This window comes from Danio rerio, chromosome 9, assembly GCF_052040795.2.
Source record: "Danio rerio strain M-AB ecotype USA chromosome 9, GRCz13ab, whole genome shotgun sequence".
In the NCBI taxonomy this organism is placed as follows: Eukaryota; Metazoa; Chordata; class Actinopteri; order Cypriniformes; family Danionidae; genus Danio; species Danio rerio.
The window spans coordinates 52,969,537-52,993,488 of NC_141029.1; the positions used below are offsets into that span (position 1 = coordinate 52,969,537).

The following is a 23,952-nucleotide window of genomic DNA, read 5'->3' on the forward strand; positions in this document are numbered from 1 at the left end:
AGATTGTAACTATCCTGTGTATTTACACAGTGGCCATATTCATCTATGTAAACACACAAAAACAACATTAACATTATAGCAAACACTGTAAAAAGCTCATTCCCAGCCACTAGACTTTTCTGACAGGGTATTCAAGTGTCATTGAGTGAAAGAATGTTGTGAGTTATGATTAGGGATTATAGATAGCGAAAAGCATGACGGTAAAACATGAATGTGCATGTTTGTTGTAAAAAATTCTCCTTACTTCCGTGTGCAGCTATGCTGTTGTTGTAAATGGTGTACTTTGGAAACCCTTGGTTTGGAGTATGGTCCTAAAAAAATCTCAGTTTGAAGGGGTATCTAGCCCTTCCCCTGCGTGATTTTAGCCCCGATTTTGGCTCGCTGACAGGTTTTGAGAAATCGCCTGAAATCACAGGCAAATCGCTGCTCGTGCACGTGAGTGACAATCACACAGTATGAACCAGAGGTGGGACCAAGTCATTGTTTGGCAAGTCACAAGTAAGTCTCAATTCATTGCCCTCAAGTCCCGAGTCAAGTCCCGAGTCAAGACAGGCAAGTCCCGAGTCAAGTCCCAAGTCAAAGGCAACAAGTCTCAAGTCAAGTCCAAAGTCCTATAGTTTGATTTTCGAGTCTTTTCGAGTCTTTTTAACAGAAAAATGAACTGTAAACAGATTATGTATGGTTGTAAGATCTGTATTTATTAAACAAACCTTTTTTTATGAAAGAACATTGCTCAGATATATAAAAACACAAATGTAATTTTCTGAAAAAGTGCTAAACAGTGCTGCATCTTGTCTACACAGCACATTGCACAAGAACGAGTTCCACTACAATAGAGTCCATTTTGCCTCACATCACACAGAAATTGCAGGTCTACTGCTGTCTAGTTCATTAAGTTTAGTTGTGCTATGTTATGTTTCTAAATGAAGTTGGCTACTTTATACAAACATTAACGTTGTTTTTTTCACATAACAATGAAGAACTTTGATCTCTACCTTGTGTGACGCTCGTGCACCGATTTCCTCTGTGGACAAAACTGCTTGCGAGCTCTGAAATATACGCTGCTCACGCGCAAATTTTCTCGCTCTCAAATATGCACTGCTCACGCACACATTTTCCTGCGTGCTCTCAGAAATTATATACAGATTTTGAGTCTTGTGTTTCCTCTTCCTTTCGTGCTTTTTTATATGATTTATATTGAGGGACTATTTATTAACAAAAACCAAAATACTAAAATAGACTTACATATTAAATTTTTAATCTAATAAACCATAAAATTTTGGCTGTATGTTTTATGATGAGATATTTCCAGTTACAAACACTTAAAGACACAGAGAATAGATGTTGGATGTAAAGAATGTATTTTGTTTTACAAACATTTATTAATCATCCGAAAGGTGTACCATACTAATCAAATAAAAAAAAAACATTTAAACAAAAATATAACTAATGCAAGCAGAAATGTAACTGTGATAAAAATAAGGAAAAACTTGATTAGGTATTATAGCCTACTGTACTATTCACTCTTTAAATAAATCTCACTATCAATCCCATTTTATCATGGCAACTAAAATAAAATGAACACGTCTCTGCTGTCTTCCACATTATTTATGAGATTGTGGAGGACATTTTCCATGTCATCCTCTTCATTTTGAGGAAAAGCTGTTCCACAGGGCCCCTGAACACATCTATTGGCATGGACAGTGTTTTGAACAGTACTATAGTAAAGTACTTTAATTAATTTGTTGGGGTCATATTATAGTTGCTTTGGTAACACAAGTGTAATATAAACAAATTACCCAGTGCTGTAGTTTTTTACAATATAGGGTATATTATACTACAATTCACCACACTTTACTGTAGAAAAACTACACTCTGTATTTTATCAGTTCACTATTCTTAATACTACAGTATGCTGAAGCATTCATTAACAACTTGTAAATAATACTAGGCTTAAACATAGGCAGTATACCTTATTCTCAAAAACACTAGCATTTATTATAGAATTTACCTTAACCTCATAGTTTTTAAAGTATTGTAACTAAATAGTGTAGCAATATATAAACCATATTAACATTCTGGAATAATCAATTTACCAGGAGGATCTCTGGAGAGCAAAAGCAGGAAAGGTTTGAGGCGCCAGTGTGGACAAAAGTCAAGCAAACGCAGTGAGACTGAATACGTGCACGAGAGACCAGCCAATCAGATTGAAGTACTTGCCCACTGGTGAAAGTAATGTCAGAGCCAATCAGATTTTTCTTTCTTTTCATAAAGAACGGGGTTCAAATCCCACTTAGGCACTTGTAAACTATCATTTTAGACCATTTTGTCAAAAATCCCTACTGAAAAAAACAGCTTGAACCAGCCTAGGCTGGTTTTAGCTGGTCAACCAGGCTGGTTTTAGAGGGGTTTTGGTCATTTCCAGGCTGGTTTCCAGCCATTTTCAGCCTAGTCTTATCTGGGCAGGCTGGGAGATGACCAGCTAAAACCAGCTTGACCAGCCTAGCCAGGCTGGGAGCCCAGCCAAAACCAGCTATGTCCAGCTTAAACCAGGCTGGTCAAGCTGGTTTTAGCTGGATTTTGCTGGTCAATTCAATTCAATTCAGCTTTATTTGTATAGCGCTTTTACAATGTAGATTGTGTCAAAGCAGCTTCACATAAATGGTCATAGTAACTGGAACAGTGTGGTTCAGTAACTGGAACAGTGTGGTTCAGGTTTTAGTGTTTAAGTTCAGTTCAGTTCAGTTTAGCTCAGTTCAGTTTCCAGCCTGACCAGCTAAGACCAGGCTGTAAATGGCTGGAAACCAGCCTAGAAATTACCAAAACCCCTCTAAAACCAGCCTGGTCGACCAGCTAAAGCCAGCTTACCAGCCTAGGCTGGTTTAAGCTGGATTTTTCTGCAGGGATATTGTAATGTTTAACAATTTATTAGAGCCACAAATTATCTAAAACTTGTTTTCATGTTTGAATAGGCAATAAATGTGCTAAATAAATTAAAATAGAAATACCCACAGTGAAACAGTTATATAAATTTAAATATTAGTTTAAATACATTCATAGTGGTTTTAAATATATTTTAATATGTAAAGTAGAGTTCAAATTCAACAAACTGAATAAAACAAGTCTTCGTTTTTAGTTTATTTAAAAACAATTACAAATGGAGTAATTCAACTCACAATTAAATGATCTCATTGAGTGATGGAATAATAAAGGTAAAACTTTAATTGAATGATCAGTCAAGTGTTTTCCAATGAAATCTGTTAAAATAAGAGTCCTACAAAACAGGAACAAAGACACTCATGAAACGAAATGTGATTGTCAATTGTATTTTTTATTAGATGGTTGGTTTTAAGTACCTTAAAAATAGTAGATAAGCCTTAAATATAGAGGGGGAAATACAGAAAAACAAACAAACAGAAATTCAACAATATAGATGCATTACATTACAATCTCGCAATAAAAAATTAATTAAAAACCATATAGAGGAATAAAATATTGCTAAGAGGCATAACATCAACAATAATACAAATACTTTTAAGGTTTTAAATACTAAATAAAATTAATAGTATCAATCCAAAATATGAAAAAGGTAACACTTTACAATAAGGTTGTATTAATTAATTAAGTTTATCTATGTACTAATGTGAACAAACAATGCAGTGAAGTATAGTTACAAATCATTACAGTATTCATTAATTAATGGAAATAAAATTATTGGTTAACCTTTGTTAAATCACAGTGCATTAACATTAATGTTAACAAGCATACCTTTAAATTGTAATTATGCAATAGTAAATGTTAAACTATAATTAATAAAGGTTTAAAAGTATAGTTAATTATTAGTTTATGTTAGTACATAGATTAACTAAAAAAACTTTATTGCAAAATGTTACCAAAAAATAACAAAACACTTTTTTCACAGTTTTAAGAGCTTTAAAAATAAATTATATATATCTAGTTATTATGGCATGTAATTATTATTACTACTAATTAAATAGTTAGAAAATACTGTCAGAGGATGGGCAATACACAAAAATAAAACATAATATGCGCATTGACACAAACGACCAAGTGCAAAAACATAAATTACAGCCATGTTCATTCATAATTATGTGAAATAAATGACGAGAGGGTAAGTTTGGTTAAAAAAACTGAAGTTCATTGACTTATGCACAACAGTAAAACAATGCTTTTGCACAACAGTAACACATTGCGAGTAGTTAAGTATCTTACCTTTGACAGATGTTGTAAATCCGCTGAATAAAACAAAAGGAGCAGATCGCGGATGTGTTTATTTCACTCTCTGAGTCAGAATGAAAATGGCATCTTCAAATTTCCCGCTGGTGCAAAAACACGGAAGTGCGCCACAAAGTGCTAGTGGTCGAAAGTATGCGCGCATGCTTTCTGTCTCACACACACACACACAGAGATAGAGCGCTCAGTGTCAACATACTTTTTATCTTTGGGCTTTTTATAGAAAGTAGCAAGTCTTTACAAGTCAATAGGCGCAAGTCCAAGTGAAAGTCCGAGTCATTTATGTTCAAGTCCAAGTCGAGTTGCAAGTCTTTTCATATTTTGTCAAGTCGAGTCTGAAGTCATCAAATTCATGACTCGAGTCTGACTCGAGTCCAAGTCACATGACTCGAGTCCACACCTCTGGTATGAACGATCAAAGACGCGATCTGAGAGAATCGCCGTTGAGTCGCCGATGCCTGCAAGATATTTGGCCTGCTAATTATCTGGAGCTGTCGGCGATTCAAATCATGCCGTGTGAATTGAGTTTTGACTGAAAATAACATCAGCGATCGCCTACAGCCAATGAGAGAGCAGCTTTAACTTGTGTGTGCGTGTGTGTATACCTGCTGCAGGCCAGCGGGAGGCTGGGGGAGAAGTTAAAAGCGCTCTTTTTCAGTTTATTTGGACCCAATAAATGGAGGAAAAACTAGTGGAGGTTTGACAGGACTCAGCAGCAACCGTGTCTGTTTGACGTTTCATACAGACAGAAATTAGTTTATTATCAACGTTGAGGAGAAATGGCTAATTCCCTTTAAACTTCCCTTTAAAAATTCCCTTTAGTGGCTAATTCGTATGAATTTGTACGATCTAATTCATACAATTTAGTACGATTTGCTTATCCCCCAATGACGGTTGGGGTTAGGGGTGGGGTCAGGTGCCACGCCTCCTTTTTAAAATCGTACCATTTCGTGCGACTGAACTCGTACGAATTTGTACGAATTAGCCACTAGACTGGCAAAACGTAAAATACTTACGTTTTCTCGTGAGATCAGGCTGTTTTCCCATAGTAAAGTGTGTCTAAGGCAGGTCCAAGCAAAATGCCAGCAGGTGTCTGTAGCTCCGCTCACTCTCCGCCTCTTTGCCCTTGTTTGGTATCCCGCCGTGAGTTCGATGACGCGCAAACAAAATGGCGACGGTTGGCTGCTCCAACTTGTGGTTTCTCTTGCGTTCTTCAGAAACCAATGGGTGACGTCACGGACACTACTTCACTATATTTTACATCCTATGGGTTTCACATAATATTTACCAGTCATAAAAGCAGAGTATCATAAGTAAAACTTAAAATAGCTTGAACTGAGTGCCACTGGGAAAACTGGTAACAGCAGAAAAGCTGTCCATATGGAGATAAGCGGTCAGCTGGTAGAAAAGATAGCTCGAAAAGAATTATACCGCCCTGATTCGATTTAAAGACGAAATGCAGCCATACGCAGCTCTGGCTACATAATTCGCATTCTCCAGAAAGGTATATAGGGCTACATATTCACAATGAGCATGTGTTCAGAAAAACTGGCATGTTTGCGCTTTTCAATTATAAACAAATGTCTTCTGAAAACCAGTCCATCAGACATTGATCAATATGGGATCTCTTGAAATGAACTTTAGTTTTGTTTTCCTCTGATTATATGACTTGAGCGGTTGTGATATCTCATTCCCCGTTTTGACTCCAATGCTTTAAATTGAAGGTCTGTTTTTCCTAGTCTGAAGTGTGTGTTCAAAGTAGTCCCTGTTGGCTCTGGAGCCTGTATATATCTTAAAATGAACCATACCACTCTCCCGAACGGAAAAAGGTAGAAGCTCTCCTTGAAATTCCCAGAGCCCGTGACATAATTTACCAGTTCACCATCTTATAGATACATGTTGTTGTGATATAGGAACGGCGAGTTGTACAACACAGCGCAAATTGCCCCGGCTGAATATGACAACAGTCGAAACTGGCGGCCTAATTAGGAGGCGACATGCCTGAGAATGCACTGGCGAACTTAGCGCAAATAGGAAAAGGTGCTTTCAGCCCGGCGCAGCCAAACGCCTCAGTCCCTTAATGTATTACCACCTGCAACCGCAATCACCGGAGCCAAATTTAAATGCTGATGATCCAGGAGAGACGGGGCCCGGGCTGGGCGAGAGGTGATTTAAAACATTGGCCCTAATGAGGCTGACCGCTGGCCGTCTGATCTGAATGTGATGGGGGAAATTAGATGAGGGAAGAGGTCGGCGGAAAGGCCATGGTGCAAATGAAACTCGGAGGATGACGCTACTGTCAGACGCTCTGTTTACTTCATATCAAGAAAACAGAAGCGGCATATACAGTTGAAGTCACAATTATTAGCCCGTCTGTGAATATATTTCCCAAACGATGATTAACAGAGCAAGGAATTTTTCGTAGTATTTCCTATAATGTTTTTTTTCTTCTGAAGAAAGTCTGATTAGTTTTTTTTAAGTCGTTTTTATTTATTTTTTATTTAAATAATAACAATTCTGACTTCAGCTGTGGATAAAATAACCAATACACTCGTCTCTGGCTTGGGGATTGTGTTTTTGTGTGGATGTGTGTGTGTGTGTTTTGACTGCCTGGTTGTGAGGCCTCAGCAGGTAAAGAATAGATTGCTTGACTTCCTTCTTCTGAGTCTGAATACTGTACAGCAGCACAAGCTATCATAGAGAAAAACAAGCTGTCATCCTCGATCAGACAAACATCTGCCCCCTTTTAACGGCTTGACTCGCAAAACTTGCACAGTATTGCTGATCCTAGTGAGCCGTCTTGCTGTCTGCTGCCTACTAAGCCTGAATCCTTACAGTCACGACTCCTAGTAAGTGAACGCTACGAGTGAAAAAAGTCTCTGCATGATGCAAACTTGATGTGTTGACTCAACAATTGTTAGATTGGAATACATACATATACAGGGCTTTACATTAACACCCGCCAACCCGCCAAATTCGGGTAGAATTTAGCTTTGGCGGGTTAGATGGACACCTCCACTAGCCACTTTGGCTGGTTGAAAATAATTATTTAATTGTGGTTTTCTTAAAAGCTGAGTTCGACTATAAGAATGACCCAATATGCATGCAAATGTTATCTTAGAATGGAGAAACAGCACGACTAACAAAAAAAAAATTGCATTCGCACGAGCAGAAGAATGCAGATGAATACCGAACGAGAGGATAATCACTCGCGCTAACAGCTGATGTGATGCGCGCGACTGTTTTACGCCCTATTCACACGGGGCTTCAGCGTCAACGCTTGACAGAGGGCGTGTCTGAAGTTGGAGCTGAAACGATCATCATAGAAGCGTCAGCCAATGAAATTCAGTCAGCAATAGGCCACTGTCTGAGCTGGTGTATTTGCATACAGCGATCTGATTGGCTGACGCTTCCGTCGGCGCTTGAAAAGTTGAGCTGGTCCCAACTTCTGCAGCGAGAAATGCTTCTGAAGCGACGCCAACGGATCCACAATGCAGTTCGGCAACGCCTGACGTCACCCATTCAAAGTGAATGGGAAGCGTTGACGCTGACGCCCCGTGTGAATAGGGCGTTAAGCGCGTGAGCGCTACTGTTTGCTTACTTGAAGCACGCGTGCCTGATTCTCAACTGTGATCGGATCTCTTTCAAATAGTCAGGCAAAAAAGTAATGCTAATGCACACACAGACACAGTCTTGATGCATTCAAGAGCTCCAAATATGTCTTTTTGTAAGCAGCACCGGTTGCTTTCGCTTTGAACAGATTAATTGGCACTAACCGTGTGATCATCCCTATCACACAGTATGTTTTTCACCTACTTTCTTTTGCTTACGGTTATTTTTGTTTATATGTCTTGATTATCATTTTTTACAACATTTGCTTTAATATGAGATTAACTCTCTATTTATGTGTAGTTTACCAATCTGAGAAACCTTTAGCGAGGACAGATTACTGTGCATATTTTTTATACATGACAATAACTATTTTTAAAAGTCAATTGTTTTTCTTTGGTTTTTTAAAAGAAATGTTTTGTTAAATATTAAGTATACAGCTATATTTATATTGTTTTGACACATTTAAAATTTGTGGCTGAGAAATAATTTTTGTTTGGTGTGGTCAGAGATAAATTAGGTAAGTCCTTAATTTTGAGTTCTAAAAAAGTCATGTGAAATAAAAACTAATTGCAGTATAATACTATGAAACCATGACCCATTTGCTCATACATGACACAAAATGTGAAATGAATGAGGAGGCATGTGGACATAACACAAAATCTAAATCAAGTAATTTTAGCATGTCAAAGTCATATTTTTGCATATAAAAATATTTTCCCAACAACAACATTGTGGCTAGCGAAAATGCAGAGTGGCTAGTAACGTTGGAAAACTACTAGCCACAGTGGCTGGTGATCAAAAAAATGTATGTAAAGCCCTCCATACATATATATAAAGCACAAATATGTTATGATATGAAATAAATGCTTACAGTACATTATAATGATGATTATTTATAATATACAGTGGGTCAAAACCTTTCATCAAAGCTTTTCACCCATTCTTTTTTGACCCACTTTAAATGTTGACGTACTGTATATTCAATTGACACATATTACACTATAAATTCTGAATATAACTAAATAAGTTACATTAATGTTTACATCTTCTTTTTGGCTTAGTCCCTTTATTTATCTGAGGTGGCCACAGCGGAATGAACCGCCAATTTGTCCAGCGTATGTTTTACGCAGAGGATACCCTTCCAGCTGCAAACCATCAATGGGAAACATTCTGTTTCTGGAACCAGTCTGGCCATTCTCCTCTGACTACCTCTAACTACCGCTCCTCTAACTACCGCTCACTGCATATTTCCTCTTTTTCAGACCATTCTCTGTAAACCCTAGAGATGGTTTTGCATGAAAATCACAGGAGATCAGCAGTTTCTGAAATACTCAGACCAGCCCGTCTCGCACCAACAATCACGCCATGTTAACAGTCACTTAAATCACCTTTCTTCCTCATTCTGATGCTCGCTTTGATCTGCAGCAGATCCTCTTGACCATGTCTACATGCCTAAATGCATTGAGTTGCTGCCATATGATTGGCTGATTGGAAATTAGCATTAACGATTAGTTGGACAGGTGTACCTAATAAAGTGACAGTTGAATGTATATACATGCACACACACAGAATCAATTAATATATATTTATAATATTTCATACTAAGGCCTCACAGCTAAATGGAACATGAACACACACACACACACACACACAGACATCTTTAATGGGACTCTTCCAATAGACATTGATTTTTTATACTCCACAGACTGTACATTCTTTCCTCCGTTAGAACAGATTCTTTCCAAATATTAGCATTCCAAATAGACAGCACTGCAAATATTTAAATATGCCATTTGAATGTGACTGGACTGTCCACACACACACACACACACTCCAATCCAAACATATGAGCTAGTCTAGTGAAAAATCGAGCCCTCCACCAAAATCCATTAGGAGCAGTTCAACCATATCGTCTCAAACAGCAGATGAGAGTGGAGAGCCCAGAATCAAGCGCAGGGCTTCAGAATGATGATCCCTGGCACTGTGATTGACAGCTACTGACCAGCTCTCGACCGGCCCCGGGTCCAAACACCGCTGAGCGCAGCAGGGGCCGCGCAATCAACCGGGCCTTACAGAGATAAACAACGCTCACGTATGAGAGCTCCACACCAAAGGCACGCGCCGTATAGCAGGGTTCACTGACTCCACTGTTTCTCAAATTGCAGGATGGATTCAAACAGAGGTGTGGACTTCATTGTTCTGCCGACTGGTAAAATAAAAAGTGGAGATGGAAAGCCGGATCCCCGCAATCCTCAGACCTGGGGTTTGGAACGAGGAGACGGCTGCATTATTTACAGCCAGAATTGACTTCAAATGCTTTTATTTATGAATTCGGACGGAAACTTTTACTAGCAGGTACACAGGACTGATCCCATTCAATCAGAACGTGACGGATGATGGAGACAAAACTCAACTCTTAAGTCTAAGACAAGTCTAAAAACAAAAAAAAAAACAGTAGTACTGCATAACAAAAGACTATAGAATACACAAGACAAGTGCCACTTGCATAGTTTTGAGTGGAAAAATGTAACTATGAATACGGTTGCTCGAATAAAGGAAGCCCAAAAGAAGCCAATCATTAATTGGTAAAAACTGACGATTCTCTGTGGGAGGGGCTCGGTATAGCCGTCTGTTTTAACAACAGTTTCTGCAGCTTCATTGTTTTGAACCTTTAGACACAATTTATTGGAGTTTCAAAAGTTCACACTTAGCTGATGATTGATAATATCCATAACTTTTCAATCCAGATGGATGGGGCAACCATTACTGCATCCAAAATGGTGAAAAGCCTTGGAGTAAAGATTGATGACCAACTAAACTTCTCTGACCACATTTCTAGAACTGCTCGATCTTGCAGATTCGCACTCTATAACATCAGAAAGATCCGACCCTTCTTATCTGAACATGCAGCTCAACTCCTTGTTCAAGCTCTTTTTCTATCCAGACTGGATTACTGCAACTCTCTACTAGCCGGGCTTCCAGCTAACTCTATCAAGTCTCTTCAGCTGCTCCAGAACGCAGCAGCACAAGTGGTCTTCAATGAACCTAAAAGAGCACATGTCACTCTGCTGCTCATCTGTTTGCACTGGCTGCCAGTTGCTGCTCGCATCAAATTCAAAGCCCTGATGTTTGCCTACAAAGCGACTTCTGGCTTTGCTCCTTCTTATCTGCTCTCACTTCTGCAGATCTATGTGCCCTCCAGAAACTTGCGTTCTGTGAATGAACGTCGCCTTGTGGTTCCATCCTAAAGAGGGAAGAAATCACTATCCCGAACTCTCGCATTCAATCTGCCCAGTTGGTGGAATGAACTTCCTAACTGAATCAGAGCGGCAGAGTCACTCGCTGTTTTCAAGAAACGACTAAAAACTCAACTATTTAGTCTCCACTTCACTTCCTAATCTGCAAGTGCCTCTCTGAATATCACACTAACTGTACTAAAAAAAAAAATTACTAATGCTTTCCTTCTTACACTTTACATACCTGAAACTTGCCTATAGCACTTATTCATTGTTGCTCTTATAGTTGTGTAAATTGCTTCCTTGTCCTCATTTGTAAGTCGCTTTGGATAAAAGCGTCTGCTAAATGACTAAATGTAAATGTAATAAGCTTGTTTGGCATGCTGTCTCTGCAAAGAGCCCTGAGCTAATAAGGTCCTCGAGCCCTGGGCTCCCTCCTTTTAGCAGGGCGAGAGGGGAGTTTGAGCTCAGGCAGATCTCGAGAACTCTCCTACTTATTTCTGGCTAATGGCAGATATAAGATGGCTAAGGATATATACGGCTTGCTAAGAGCTTGACTATTATGCCATGTTGGTATGTTCAATTTAATTAGGTTGTGTGTTTTTTGAACTGTGGGAGGAAACCAGAGAACCCGAGAAAAACCCACACGAGCATGGGGAGAATGAACAAACTCTGCACAGAAATGTCAACTGGTGTAGTAAGGACTTTAATCAGAGACATTCTTGCTGTGAGGTAACAGCGTTGATCATTGGACTGCTGTGCCGCCCATCTGGAAAGGAGGGGGAGTAGGAGAGGGTGGGGGGGGGGGGGGGGGGGTTTAAGACGAAGATACTGAGATAAACTGGTTATTTATAGTGAGTTAGGAATCATCTGATTGGTGAATCAGCATAGCTAATGAGAGACCAGCCACGAACAATCAAAAGCACGTGATCCTCTCAAAATGAGCTTATAAATAAACATTACATAGTATTTAAACAAATCACAAAATGTTTACGCTTCTTAAATTAAAGCTATTTGTGGCAAATTATAAGATGACGTGGTACAAACAATTAGGGTAACTCACATAATTCCAGAACTGACAAATTTCTTTCTAGCCCTCAATTTTTGCACTATAGACGTTTCAGAAATGTTAACATTGCCAGTTTAACCACCAATTGGATAATTTTTTAAGTCATTGCTGTTTATAGAGAACGAAGGAGCTAAAAATCTTAACTTGTGTTCCAATGATAAACAAAGGTTTTGGGTAAACTAATCCTTTATTGATTTTATGTATACTAACTTCTAGCTGATTATTTAGTATCAGAAGTGGCTTATATGAAAGGCGAAGGCCTCTAGATTATTTTACCAACATAAAATAAGATCATGCCTTGATTTTTAATTATTTCATTAGGACAGACAAAAGCTTAGTCAAAAGTCTTGTCACTGAACAGAAATAATGTCCAGTATAGAATATAAAGTCATGCTGCAGTGGAAACTGAATGAATATTGTGTCTGACTCCATCATGAGCTTGGAGGACTGCATCCATACATCTCTGCAATGACTCAAATCACTGATTAATAACTTATTTGATTAATAAGTCATCTGGAACGGCAAAGAAAGTGTTCTTGCAGGACTCCCAGAGATTCTTTGGATTCATCTTCGATGCCTCCTCTTTCATTTTACTCAATAATGTTCATGTCTGGTGACTGGCCTGGCCAATCCTGGAGCACCTTGACCTCCTTTGCTTTCAGAAACTTTAATGTGGAGGCTGAAGTATAAGAAGGAGCGCTATCCTGCTGAAGAATTTGCCCTCTGCTGTGGTTTGTAATGTAATGGGCAGCACAAATGTCTTGATACCTCAGGCTGTTGATGTTGCCACTCTGCAGATCTCTTGCACGCCCTCATACTGAATGTAACCCTAAACCATGATTTTTCCTTCACCAAACTTGACTGATTTCTGTGAGAATCTAGGGTCCATGCAGATTCCAGTAGGTCTTCTGCAGTAATTTGCAAAGATTGGGATGCATTTCAACAGATGATTCATCAGAAAAATATACCTTATGCCACTTTTACACTAGAAGTCAAGTTCTTGAGATCTACCTGAGCTCAAACGCCCCTCTCGCCCTTGAGACTCGGGCTTGAGGATATTATGAGCCCAGGACTCTCTCCCGGGACAGCATGCCAATCAAGCTCTATTACCAATCATCAGCTAAGTGTGAACTCTTAAAACATGAATTCTCCGATTCAATTGGAAATTGACGGATGAAGATAGAGTTGCGTTTTTAAAAACCAGCATATGCAGTAAAGACATGAGTAAAAAAAAAACAAGGTCAAATACCACATTACTAATCAATGTGAAATAATACAAAGTTGCTGATGAGACACACTATGGTTTTAAATGAAAAAGTTAAGACGTCCTCAGGATCCACATTCCTAACGCATTATGAGGTTTAAGTTCAACTAATTGCATCCAAGATCAATTCATACAGTAATTTACATTGCATTCAGTTTGCACTTAAGTGCATTATTTCCATAACCACTAAAGTGCGTACTTCTTTTTCCACAAGGCTATGCATTAGTCTGCTTCAAAAACTTCGAAACACGTACACAGAAGAAAAGTGCAGAGCAAACCACTACAGAGTTGAGCGATGAGAGATAAAAACGTCTTTGCAAAGTTTCTTTAACACATTTAGCCAACATCCTTTCTCATTAAATGACATATAAGAAGAAGCCACAACTCATGTGATTTGTCCTTGTCCTTCATTAGCATACCAAAAATAGCTCAAAACAAACAGTTAAATAAATAAAGAAGGCCGGCATAATGCAGGTTATGTAAGTGTCATCTTTATCTGGTAAACATTCCCACGAGCAATGCAAAGAAGCACCCGAGAGCATTTACATCCCTAATTTAGCCATCCATTAAAGAGACGGATGCTTTGATACTATTGCCGTGTTTATCGGCCGTCTCGCGGGATTCATTAGGTCCGACGTTCCCTTCAGAACGTAATCTATTGCTTAATTAAACTTCCCAAATATGAAATTTGAACCCATGAATAAGAAGAGAAGTTATTGCTTTGTTGTTCCCTCATTTGCACAATATTTTAATGAACACAAACTCCGGATATATTACCATTTGCATGTAAATAAAGCTTTTTTTTTTCCTCAAGCACTTAAGGGCTTTGATTTGACTGTGCCGGGCCGCAAGTCATCGCTTTTTTTTTTCTTCTGCTTGATGAATCTCTGAAGGATACCAAAGTGAAGCTCATTGACTGCGTTGGGAAATTTCACAGCTACTGGCTCCATCGCACATCATTGCAAAGTGTGAAATTTTAATCAGAGATGTTGTGAAGAAACAAGGATCGTCTGACGACCATAATTAATGACTTCTGTCATAGAGATTATGCTGGCACGTTTGAATGTGCGACTGTTTTAAAGAGCAGGAGAAAACGCATTAACTAAATTGTATAGCATGAAGCGCTGGCGAATTAGTGCCGTCGTGTCACTCTGTGTACGCGTATTCCCGTATTCTCTGTTGCATTGGACGCCGCTCATTCGTTCGTTCGCTTGCGTTTAATTGAACAGCGTTTCCCGATGCGCATTAATTTCACGCGTGGCTTATTGACGCGTGATATTCTCAGAATGATTGGAGACGTGAAGCGTTGACAAACTTTGTCTACATACATGTACATTACTACAGTGTCACATTAATGGATATAGTTGTCTCACTGTAGACAATGATAAGTAAACATATTAATTCACAAAGAGAAAATGTGGTGGCTCAGTGGTAAGCAGCAAGAAGGTCACTGGTTCCCAGTTGGCATTTCTGTAGAGTTTGCATGTTCTCCCCGTGTTGGTGTGGGCTTCCTCCGGGTGCGCCGGTTTCCCCACAGTCCAAACACATGCGTTATAGATAAATTGGATTAGCTAAACTGGCTGTAGTGTATGAGTTTGTGTGTGAATGTGTGTGTATGGGTGTTTCCCTGTACTGGGTTGTGTCTGCAAGGGCATCCACTGTGTGAAACATATGATGGAATAGTTGGCAGTTCATTCCGCTGTGGAGAATAAATCAGAGACAAAGCCAAAGGAAAATGAATGAGTCCTTCCACCGATCCATCTCTCTCTCTCTTGTTCCATCTATCGATTGTTCCATCCATCTCTCCTGTTCCTATTCTTTCCATCCATCCATATTCATATCATCCATCGTTCCATCTATCTCTCCCTCCTATCATTCATCCATTCCCACCTCCTGTTGTTCCACTGATCCATCCATCTTTCCCCGCATTCACACTATTGTTTTATCCATCCATCAATCCATCATTCTATCATCCATTGCTCTATCCATCAATCACTTTATTAATTTTTTCATCCATCCCTTTGTTCATTCAATAATTAACTTCATAATTTTTCCAAGCCATATATCAATATTTTTTTAGTTGTTTATTTATTGTTATATCCATTATTCTTCTATGTAGTGCCTAAATTTATTCAGACATCCTTAAATATATGCATTTTTACTCAATTAAAATGTTTTATATTTCAATCTGTCTATACAGTATATATATATATATATATATATATATACCGGCCACTTTATTAAGTACAAGGTACTAGTATTGGGTTGGACGCCCTTTTGCCTTCAGAATTGCCTTCATGTCATAGATTCAACAAGCTACAGGAAATATTCCTCAGAGATTTTGGTCCATATTGACATGACAGCATCACGCAGTTGCTGCAGATTTGTCGGCTAAACATCCACCATGTGAATCTCGCGCTCTACCACAACCCAAAGGTGCTCTATTGGATTGAGATCTGGTGACTGTGGAGGCCATTTGAGTACAGTGAACTCATTGTCATGTTCAAGAAACCAGTCTGAGATGATTCACGCTTTATGACATGATGTGTAATCCTGCTGGAAGTGGCCATCAGAAGATGGGTACACTGTGGTCATTAAAGGGATGGACATGGTCAGCAACAATACTCAGGTAGGTTAAGGTGTTGACATGATGCGCAATTGGTACTATTGGGCCCAAAGTGTGCCAAGATAATAACCCCCACACCATTACACCACCACCACCAGCCTGACCCGTTGATTCAAGGCAGGATGGATCCATGTTTTCATGGTGTTGACACCAAATTCTGACCTTACCATCTGAATGTCGCAGCAGAAATCGAAACTCATCAGACCAGGCAACGTTTTTCCAGTCTTCTATTGTCCAGTTTTGGTAAGCATATGCGAATTGTAGTCTCAGTTTCCTGTTCGTAGCTGACAGGAGTGGCACCCGGTGTGGTCTTCTGCTGCTGTAGCCCATCCTCATCAAGGTTGGACGTGTTGTGTGTTCATAGATGCTCTTCTGCAGACCTCAGTTGTAACGTGTGCTTATTTGAGTTACTGTTACCATTCTATCAGCTGGAACCAGTCTGGCCATTCTCCTCTGGCCTCTTGCATCAACAAGGCATTTGCGCCCACAGAACTGCCGCTCACTGTCTATATTTTATTCTTCAAACCATTCTCTGTAAACCCTATAGATGGTTGTGCGTGAAAATCCCAGTAGATCAACAGTTTCTGAAATATTCAGACCAGCTCATCTGGCAGCAACAACCATGCCACAAAGTCACGTAAATCAGCTTTCTTCCTCATTCTGATGCTCAGTTTGAACTGCAGCAGATCTCCTTGACCATGTCTACATGCCTACATTCATTGAGCTGCTGCCACGTGATTGGCTGATTAGAAATTTGCGCTAACAAGCAGTTAGACAGGTGTACCTAAAAAAAGTGGCCGGTGAGTGTGTATATACACACACACACACACAGACTTAATTAATAAAAAATATACATTATTTCTATTTTTTGGTCTGATTTTACAGTTGATTTGTAGAATATTAAAATAACACCTTTATAAGTCATTATAAAGTAAACATACATTTCTGTAATTGTTTATATATGTTTATTTAAAATGGTAAAAATCTACAGAAACATATAATTCTTCTCAGCCATATCTCCGGGCCTTTTCAACAAACGTGGTCATTTAGTGTATTATTCCGACCCGAGCTGATGTTGTTGTTTATCGGCTTGTGCATTTGGAGAGCCATTTATTTCTCAGACCTCACCAGCTCATTAACATGCAAATAGCGCATATGTTTTCATTTTCCAGCACAGTAATCTGCCGCTGTTTATCCAATCACCAACTTTTTATTTTACTAGCCAGCGCTAGAGAGCGAGAGAGAAAGAGAGATTGTGCTTCGGAGCATGCACGCATTTTGAAGTGGCCACTAATCACAGATTGCAAACTCAAGTGTAGTCTGGAAGTGCCTGGCCCCCATTATGGCGCGCCGCTGCCCTCTCCGAGCCCCGAGTTGTGTTTCTGGCCCCAGGCTGACCTGTGGGCTAATTCCGGCAATCAATATTTTAAGTGCTTCCTGATTCACTTCTATCACATCCCGTGGCACTGATTTTTTTTGATATGTGATTAAATTAACAGTCCGAGAATCCTGCGTTGAAAGTAAAATTTTGACTGATTACTGATTGTTAATTGCCAAGTGTCTTAATCTCAGATGAAATGTGGAAAGTGTGTTTCAGAATACACTTCAGAATTATGAATATCATGAGGGAAAAAAAACAACAAATAATAATTAGATCCTTGTGCACTTCGTGATTTGAGTTTAAGAGGCTCTAATCAAATGCTACATTGCTCGGACATTAAATATTCTCGTTTGGCTTGCTTGGAGACATTAGTTGGGAGAAAATCATTTTAAGAAATGCCTAATAGCCGCACTTACTGTATGAGGACTGGTGTGGGATGAAAAACAACACTGAAGAGGTTTGAAGACTTTTTTTCTGAACTGATTTGTAAAGGGAGTGTTACACTTTTATTGTTGGTAGATAAGGCACTTTCAATTTAGTCAAAGTATTTAATAAACACACACACACACACACACACACACACAAAATTAGATTTTGTATCTCAGCAGATCCAGTGTTGGGATAATGCATTACAAACGCAAGTAGTAACATTAATAATGCATTAGTAACGCAGGTTACATAGTAATATTACTTTTTTAAGTAACGGATAAAGTAACCAACCCAGACTCATTACGGATACGTACCCCAGTATACATTACTGGAGAGTGCAAAATACGTCCCAGAAGGTACGTTTTTTGCAGTTTGTGTTTTTGTGAATCCACAAGAGGCCGCTGTGTACGCTATATCAGATCTCAAATTTCTCTTGGGAGTGCCATTCGCACCTGCTGTTCATGTAAATGCACTGACTGACCGACCAACCAATCTCTCCAGCCATCCACCCCTTCCTTAATCCCAACCGACAGTGTTTTCAAAAGCAATCCAGAAAAAAATAATATATATATATATATAAAATATGTATATTTTTTATTATTATTATTATTTTTTTTTGCCTTTTGCCTTTAGTTTATGTTTTATTTGCTTTCTTTGCTGAACTCAAACCCAGTTACTTATGATCATATCAAAACTTCCCCAAATTTATTCAATTTTAAGTAGCTATTTTACTTAGAATCAGAAAGAGCTTTATTGCCAGGTATCCTAACACATACAAGGAATTTGTTTTGGTGACAGAGCTTCTACAGTAATTAACAGAATAACAGAATTACAGACAGGACAAAAAAAAAAAACAGATAATAAATATATTTTAAATTAAATTTAATAAATTTTATGGTTGTTAATTAATAGTCCTTAAATATATATATATATATATATATATATATATATATATATATATATATATATATATATATATATATATATATGGCAGTGGGTAGCACAATCGCCTCACAGCAAGAACGTCACTTTTTCCAGCCTCTGCTGTGTGGAGTTTGCATGTTCTCCCCGTGTTCACTTGGGTTTCCTCTGGGTGCTCCGCTTTTCTCCACAAGTCCAAAGATATGTAGTATAGGTGACTTGGGTAAGCTAAATTGGCTGTAGTGTATGTGTGTGATTGAGTGTGTATGGGTGTTTCCCAGTGATGGGTTGAAGCTGGAAGGGCATGAAACATATGTTGGATAAGTTGGCGGTTTATTCCGCCGTGGAGACCCCAGATTAATAAAGGGACTAAGCCGAAAAGAAAATGAATGAATATATATATATATATATATATATATATATATATATATATATATATATATATACACACACACACACACATACATACATATATATACATATATACATATATATATATATATATATATATATATATATATATATATATATATATATATATATATATATATATAATTTTTTTTCCCAAATGTTTAACATATTTAGCAATTATTTACAGAATTTTCTATAATATTTCTTCTTCTGCAGAAAGTCTTATTTGTTTTATTTCAGCAAGAATAAAAGCAGTTTTTATTTTTTTTTAAAAACATTTTAAGGTCAATAATATTAGCCCCCTTAAGCAATACATTTTAAAATTGTCTAAAGACAAACCCCAGCAGACACACAACATCATAAGACATTAATAATATGTTAGATTTAAGTTGCCAGCATCTAGGGATAATGTTATATGTTACGTCTAATAACGATGTGATATGACGTTGACATTTGGTTGATTTTAGGTTGTGTTGGAAAGTGACTAAAATCCTTGTCGAGCCAACATCTTCAACCAAAGTCAAACTGACGTCAAATACTGACATCTATTCATCAGGTGTGGCAACCAAAATTCAACGTCTGAAAGACGTCATAGTGGTAACGTCCACACAACGTCAAGTTGTAACATCATTAAAGCTGATATTTTGTTGTTTTTAGCTTGCGTTGGAAAGTAACCAGAATGCAATGTCTGTTGAACATTGACGTCGGCCTGATGTTGGGTTCTGAAGTCAGCCGGATTTTTATGTCCACCCAAAATGCAACATCCCATGATGTTGGGGTATGTCAATCTGACGTCATCTTGACTTCTTGTGCCTGCTCAGACCACTGTTATACAATGATTTGCCTAATTATTGATTTACCTTTAAATGTAATTTTAAGCTGAATACTATTATCTTGAAAGTTTTCTAATAAATATTTTTTACTGTCATCATGGCAAAGATAAATCAGTTATTAAAGATGAGTTATTGAAGCTACTGATTATGGGGGAAAATATACAGGAAGGCTAATAATTCTGACTATAACTGTATATACATACATAAAAAAAACTATTAGAAATTTGATGATTATGAAATAACTGAGGAAAAAAGTCTAATATGATTATTAAAAAGAAAATGAAAGGTAAGTTATAATAAAGTATTCATCCATTCACTTTCCTTTGGCTTAGTCTCTATTTCAAAGATCATCACAGAGGAATGAACCGCCACCTTATTCCAGCATATGTTTTACACAGCGAATGCCTTTCCAGCTGCAACCCAGTACTGAGAAACATCCATACCCAATCACATACACACACACTCATACACTACGGCCAATGTAGTTCATCTAATTCACCTATAGCGCATGTGTTTGGCCTGTGGGGGAAACCGGAGCATCCGGAGGAAACCCACGCCAATATGGGGAGAACATGCAAACTCCACACAGAAATGCCAAGTGACCCAGCCGGGACTCAAACCAGCGATCATCTTGCTGTAAGCTAACCACTAAGCCACCATGCTGCCCAATAATAAATTAATAAAATTAAATAATAAATATGAAATAAAGTGAGGGCGACGCAGTGGGTAGTGCTGTCGCCTCACAGCAAGAAGGTCGCTGGTTCGAACCTCGGCTCAGTTGGCGTTTCTGTGTGGAGTTTGCATGTTCTCCCTGCGTTCGCGTGGGTTTCCTCCAGGTGCTCCGGTTTCCCACACAGTCCAAAGACATGCGGTACAGGTGAATTGGGTAGGCTAAATTGTCCGTTTTGTGTGTGTGTGTGTGTGTGTGTGTGGATGTTTCCCAGAGATGGATTGCGGCTGGAAGAGCATTCGCTGTGTAAAAACTTGCTGGATAAGTTGGCGGTTCATTCCGCTGTGGCGACCCCGGATTAATAAAGGGACTAAGCTGACAAGAAAATTAATGAATGAAATAAAGTGAAATAAGATGGTTCAGATGGTTTGTAATCATTTTTCTGGTTAGTTTTCTTCCTCTCTTTCTGTCTCTCTCTCTCTCTGTGTGTGCATGTGCAGTAAATTAGTATCAGCGTCAACACACTGCGTCTCGCTCTCTGCCGTTTTTCCTGTTATTTGTGCCGGACAGGCGTCTGTGATTTCATTAACACCACTTGTCAGCCAAACACAATGGGGTTCCCACCTGGCAGCGTTTTAGCATGGACACACACACACACTCTACTGTAGATGACAAACACAAAGCCTGCTGCCCTCGCACAATAATGTACAATTTGTTTAATGTCCCTGGCGTTTGAAGACAGCGAGTGACGCGTGTTATTTGTGTTGGCCTCAGACGACACAATGGGGGAATGTATTGGTGTGCCAGCCTCCGCTCTAAAGGGCCTCCTTCCAATTGATTAGGCGGCTGTGAAACAAACCGGCGCGTCACCGCATGGCAGCGTGCTGTCGGTGAATGTTGGGAACGCTGCCAGAGTCCACGCTCTGCCAGATTTTACGGTGGCAGCTGCGAATGGAGAATGTTTTAAAGTCCTACTTCTCGGTTAAAAAGCCACACGGTCTTTTGCGAGGCCTGCAGAATGCATGTGATGCTTCAGTGTCTCGCTGTTCAGTTCATAGTTTGGGATGGGGATGAGCCATTTTGTAGTGAAGTAATCAGTCCCACTTTATGTTAAGTGTCCATAACTAATATGTGGGAAAATAAGTACTGAACACGTCACCATTTTTCTCAGAAAACATATTTCTAAAGGTGCCGTTGACTTTTCACTAGATGTTGGTAACAACCAAAGAAATCCATATATGCAAAGGAAACAAATCTAATTAGTTTAAAAATGAAGTTATATTTAATAAAACAAAATGACACAGGGAAAAAGTATTGGACTAATGAAGAAAGGGAGATGTAGAAAGGCAGTGAAAGCCCAGACAGCAGCTGAAATCTCTCAGTAGTTCTTCAGCAACCCTCTGCCATTCCTTAGTCATTCAGTAAGCAGGTCACCTTAAAGGATTAAACATATAACGCTGTAAAGTCCAATGAAGGTGTCCGCTGGTGGATGAAGGTTCACAGCATGTTCAGTCTTTGGACAAAAGTGGACAAAAGACCGTAACCCTATTTAAATGCTAGATTTAAACATAAATGTGTTTCTTGTTTACATGTGATCTGATTGACCAAAATGCATATTATTACCCAACCCAGGCTCATTGTGAAAACTTAGCCCCGCGAACGTTTCTGGAGGCCGCAAAATACGTCCCGGGAGGTACGTATTTGTGCAGTTTTTGTTTTCATAAATCCGCGCGAGGCCGCTGTGCGCACTTTTCCGCGTCTCGAACGCCTTTTAGGAGTGCGCGCCATTCGCATCTGCGCTGTTCTCGCGCGAAAAGCTGCTGGAGGCCACTGTCAAGTGACCATCTGTCCCAAGCAACGATTTACAAAAGCCGTCCAGAAATATATTAATAAAAAAGCAAAAGCCCTCGTGCGATTTTGACCGCGTTTTCGTTTTTTGCCGCATTCTCGCCCCATTGCGAACTTGTTCGCTTTTATTTTTTGGATTCTGTTTTTCATCTTACCTGATTTCTGAAACCGCTCTTCCACATACTCGAACCCGGTCGTCGTCGCTGCGGCCGGCTCCTCCTCTTTCTCCGGTCCTACATTTTCGGAATGAGCCTGGGTTGTTATTACCCGTTATAAACATGACATCACTCATGTTTATAGCTGACTCCCTGTCACATGCACGTTCACGTACTTACTGTGTTCATAATGTATTGCAAAACACTTCTGGTGCTCTTAAGGTGGGGTTGGGGTAGGGTTGGGTGATATGAGTAGGTTTAAAGGGTCATGACACCCCCCACTTTCGGTTCAGGTCTACCTCAGGTGCTTGATGCTTTAGGCCAGCAAATAAAACGTAGCTTTCAGCTTTCAGAACACAGTTTCCATAACTATACTTTATTTATAGATAAAAATATATTGTTCTGTATACAATCACTTTATCTTGCTGGAGTTTATAGCTGTTTTACTTTACTTCAGGATGTATTAATGACACTCTGTAGGTCTATTGGAGAAATTCATAAATATTCCTAGTAATCGCACTTCAAGTCAAGTATATTTGAGGGTGTAAAAGAAGTTTTGTGCACGAACAGAGGAAATTGACATGCAAGCAAACAGATTCGCGTGCTCGTGTTACAGGAAATTTAAAACAAAGGAGGGTGAATCCTTTTGGCTTTAACTGTATGTATTTATGTGTTATAAAATCACTACGCTTTTTATTCATTGTTTATGTTATGCTTTGATAATAGTTGACAAGTCATGCTAATAAAACACATCTGAATTGAACTGAACTGCGAGAGAGAGAGAGAGAGAGAGAGAGAGATTACAGGACTAAAGTCGTTCATTACCTCTCCTGAAATCATCTGCAAATGAGCATTTCTTCCCTCAGCAGTAGATAAGCAGAAGGTAAAAGGCGGCTGATAGTCTTCACAGACAGAAAAACAGCTGCCCCGGGATGTTCACACGTTCACACAGACAAATGAAGGCCACAGCAGTGCTGAGCGTCATCATCATCCCCAGCATGTCCAGAGATTCATCACTGCCTGAGTTAAAGAGGGAAACACACACTCGCTTACACTGTGAACAATTGAAGTCAGAATTATTAGCCCCCCTGTGAATTTTGTTTCTTTTTTAAATATTTCCAAAAGAGAGTGTGAATTATGCAACACAGGCTCATTCTGAAATCGTAGTCCCGCGGACGTTTCTGGAGACCGTGAATTATGTAGCTGGAGGTACGTATGGCTGCATTTCATTTTTTTTTTTTAA

General features: G+C 39.0%; 2 protein-coding genes across 9 annotated transcripts in view; one reads left to right on the plus strand and one right to left on the minus strand.

Annotated features, from left to right (window-relative positions):
• Positions 1-23,952, plus strand: part of ifih1 (interferon induced with helicase C domain 1) — a 751,550-nt gene that overhangs the window by 378,872 nt on the left and 348,726 nt on the right. The gene's annotated exons all lie outside the window — the stretch shown is intronic.
• LOC147835437 (uncharacterized) overlaps positions 1-23,952 on the minus strand; it is a 152,947-nt gene that overhangs the window by 91,715 nt on the left and 37,280 nt on the right. For 7 of the 8 annotated variants that reach the window (XM_087268629.1, XM_087268627.1, XM_087268634.1 and 4 more), the window contains 2 exons: positions 23,535-23,729; positions 22,710-22,787 (listed from right to left, as the gene is read on the minus strand). In XM_087268629.1, coding sequence (XP_087124755.1) covers positions 22,710-22,787; positions 23,535-23,549 — 93 coding nt within the window. In that variant the 5' untranslated portion in view covers positions 23,550-23,729. The remainder of the gene's footprint in view (positions 1-22,709; positions 22,788-23,534; positions 23,730-23,952) is intronic. The other variant, XM_087268635.1, reaches the window with a different exon arrangement.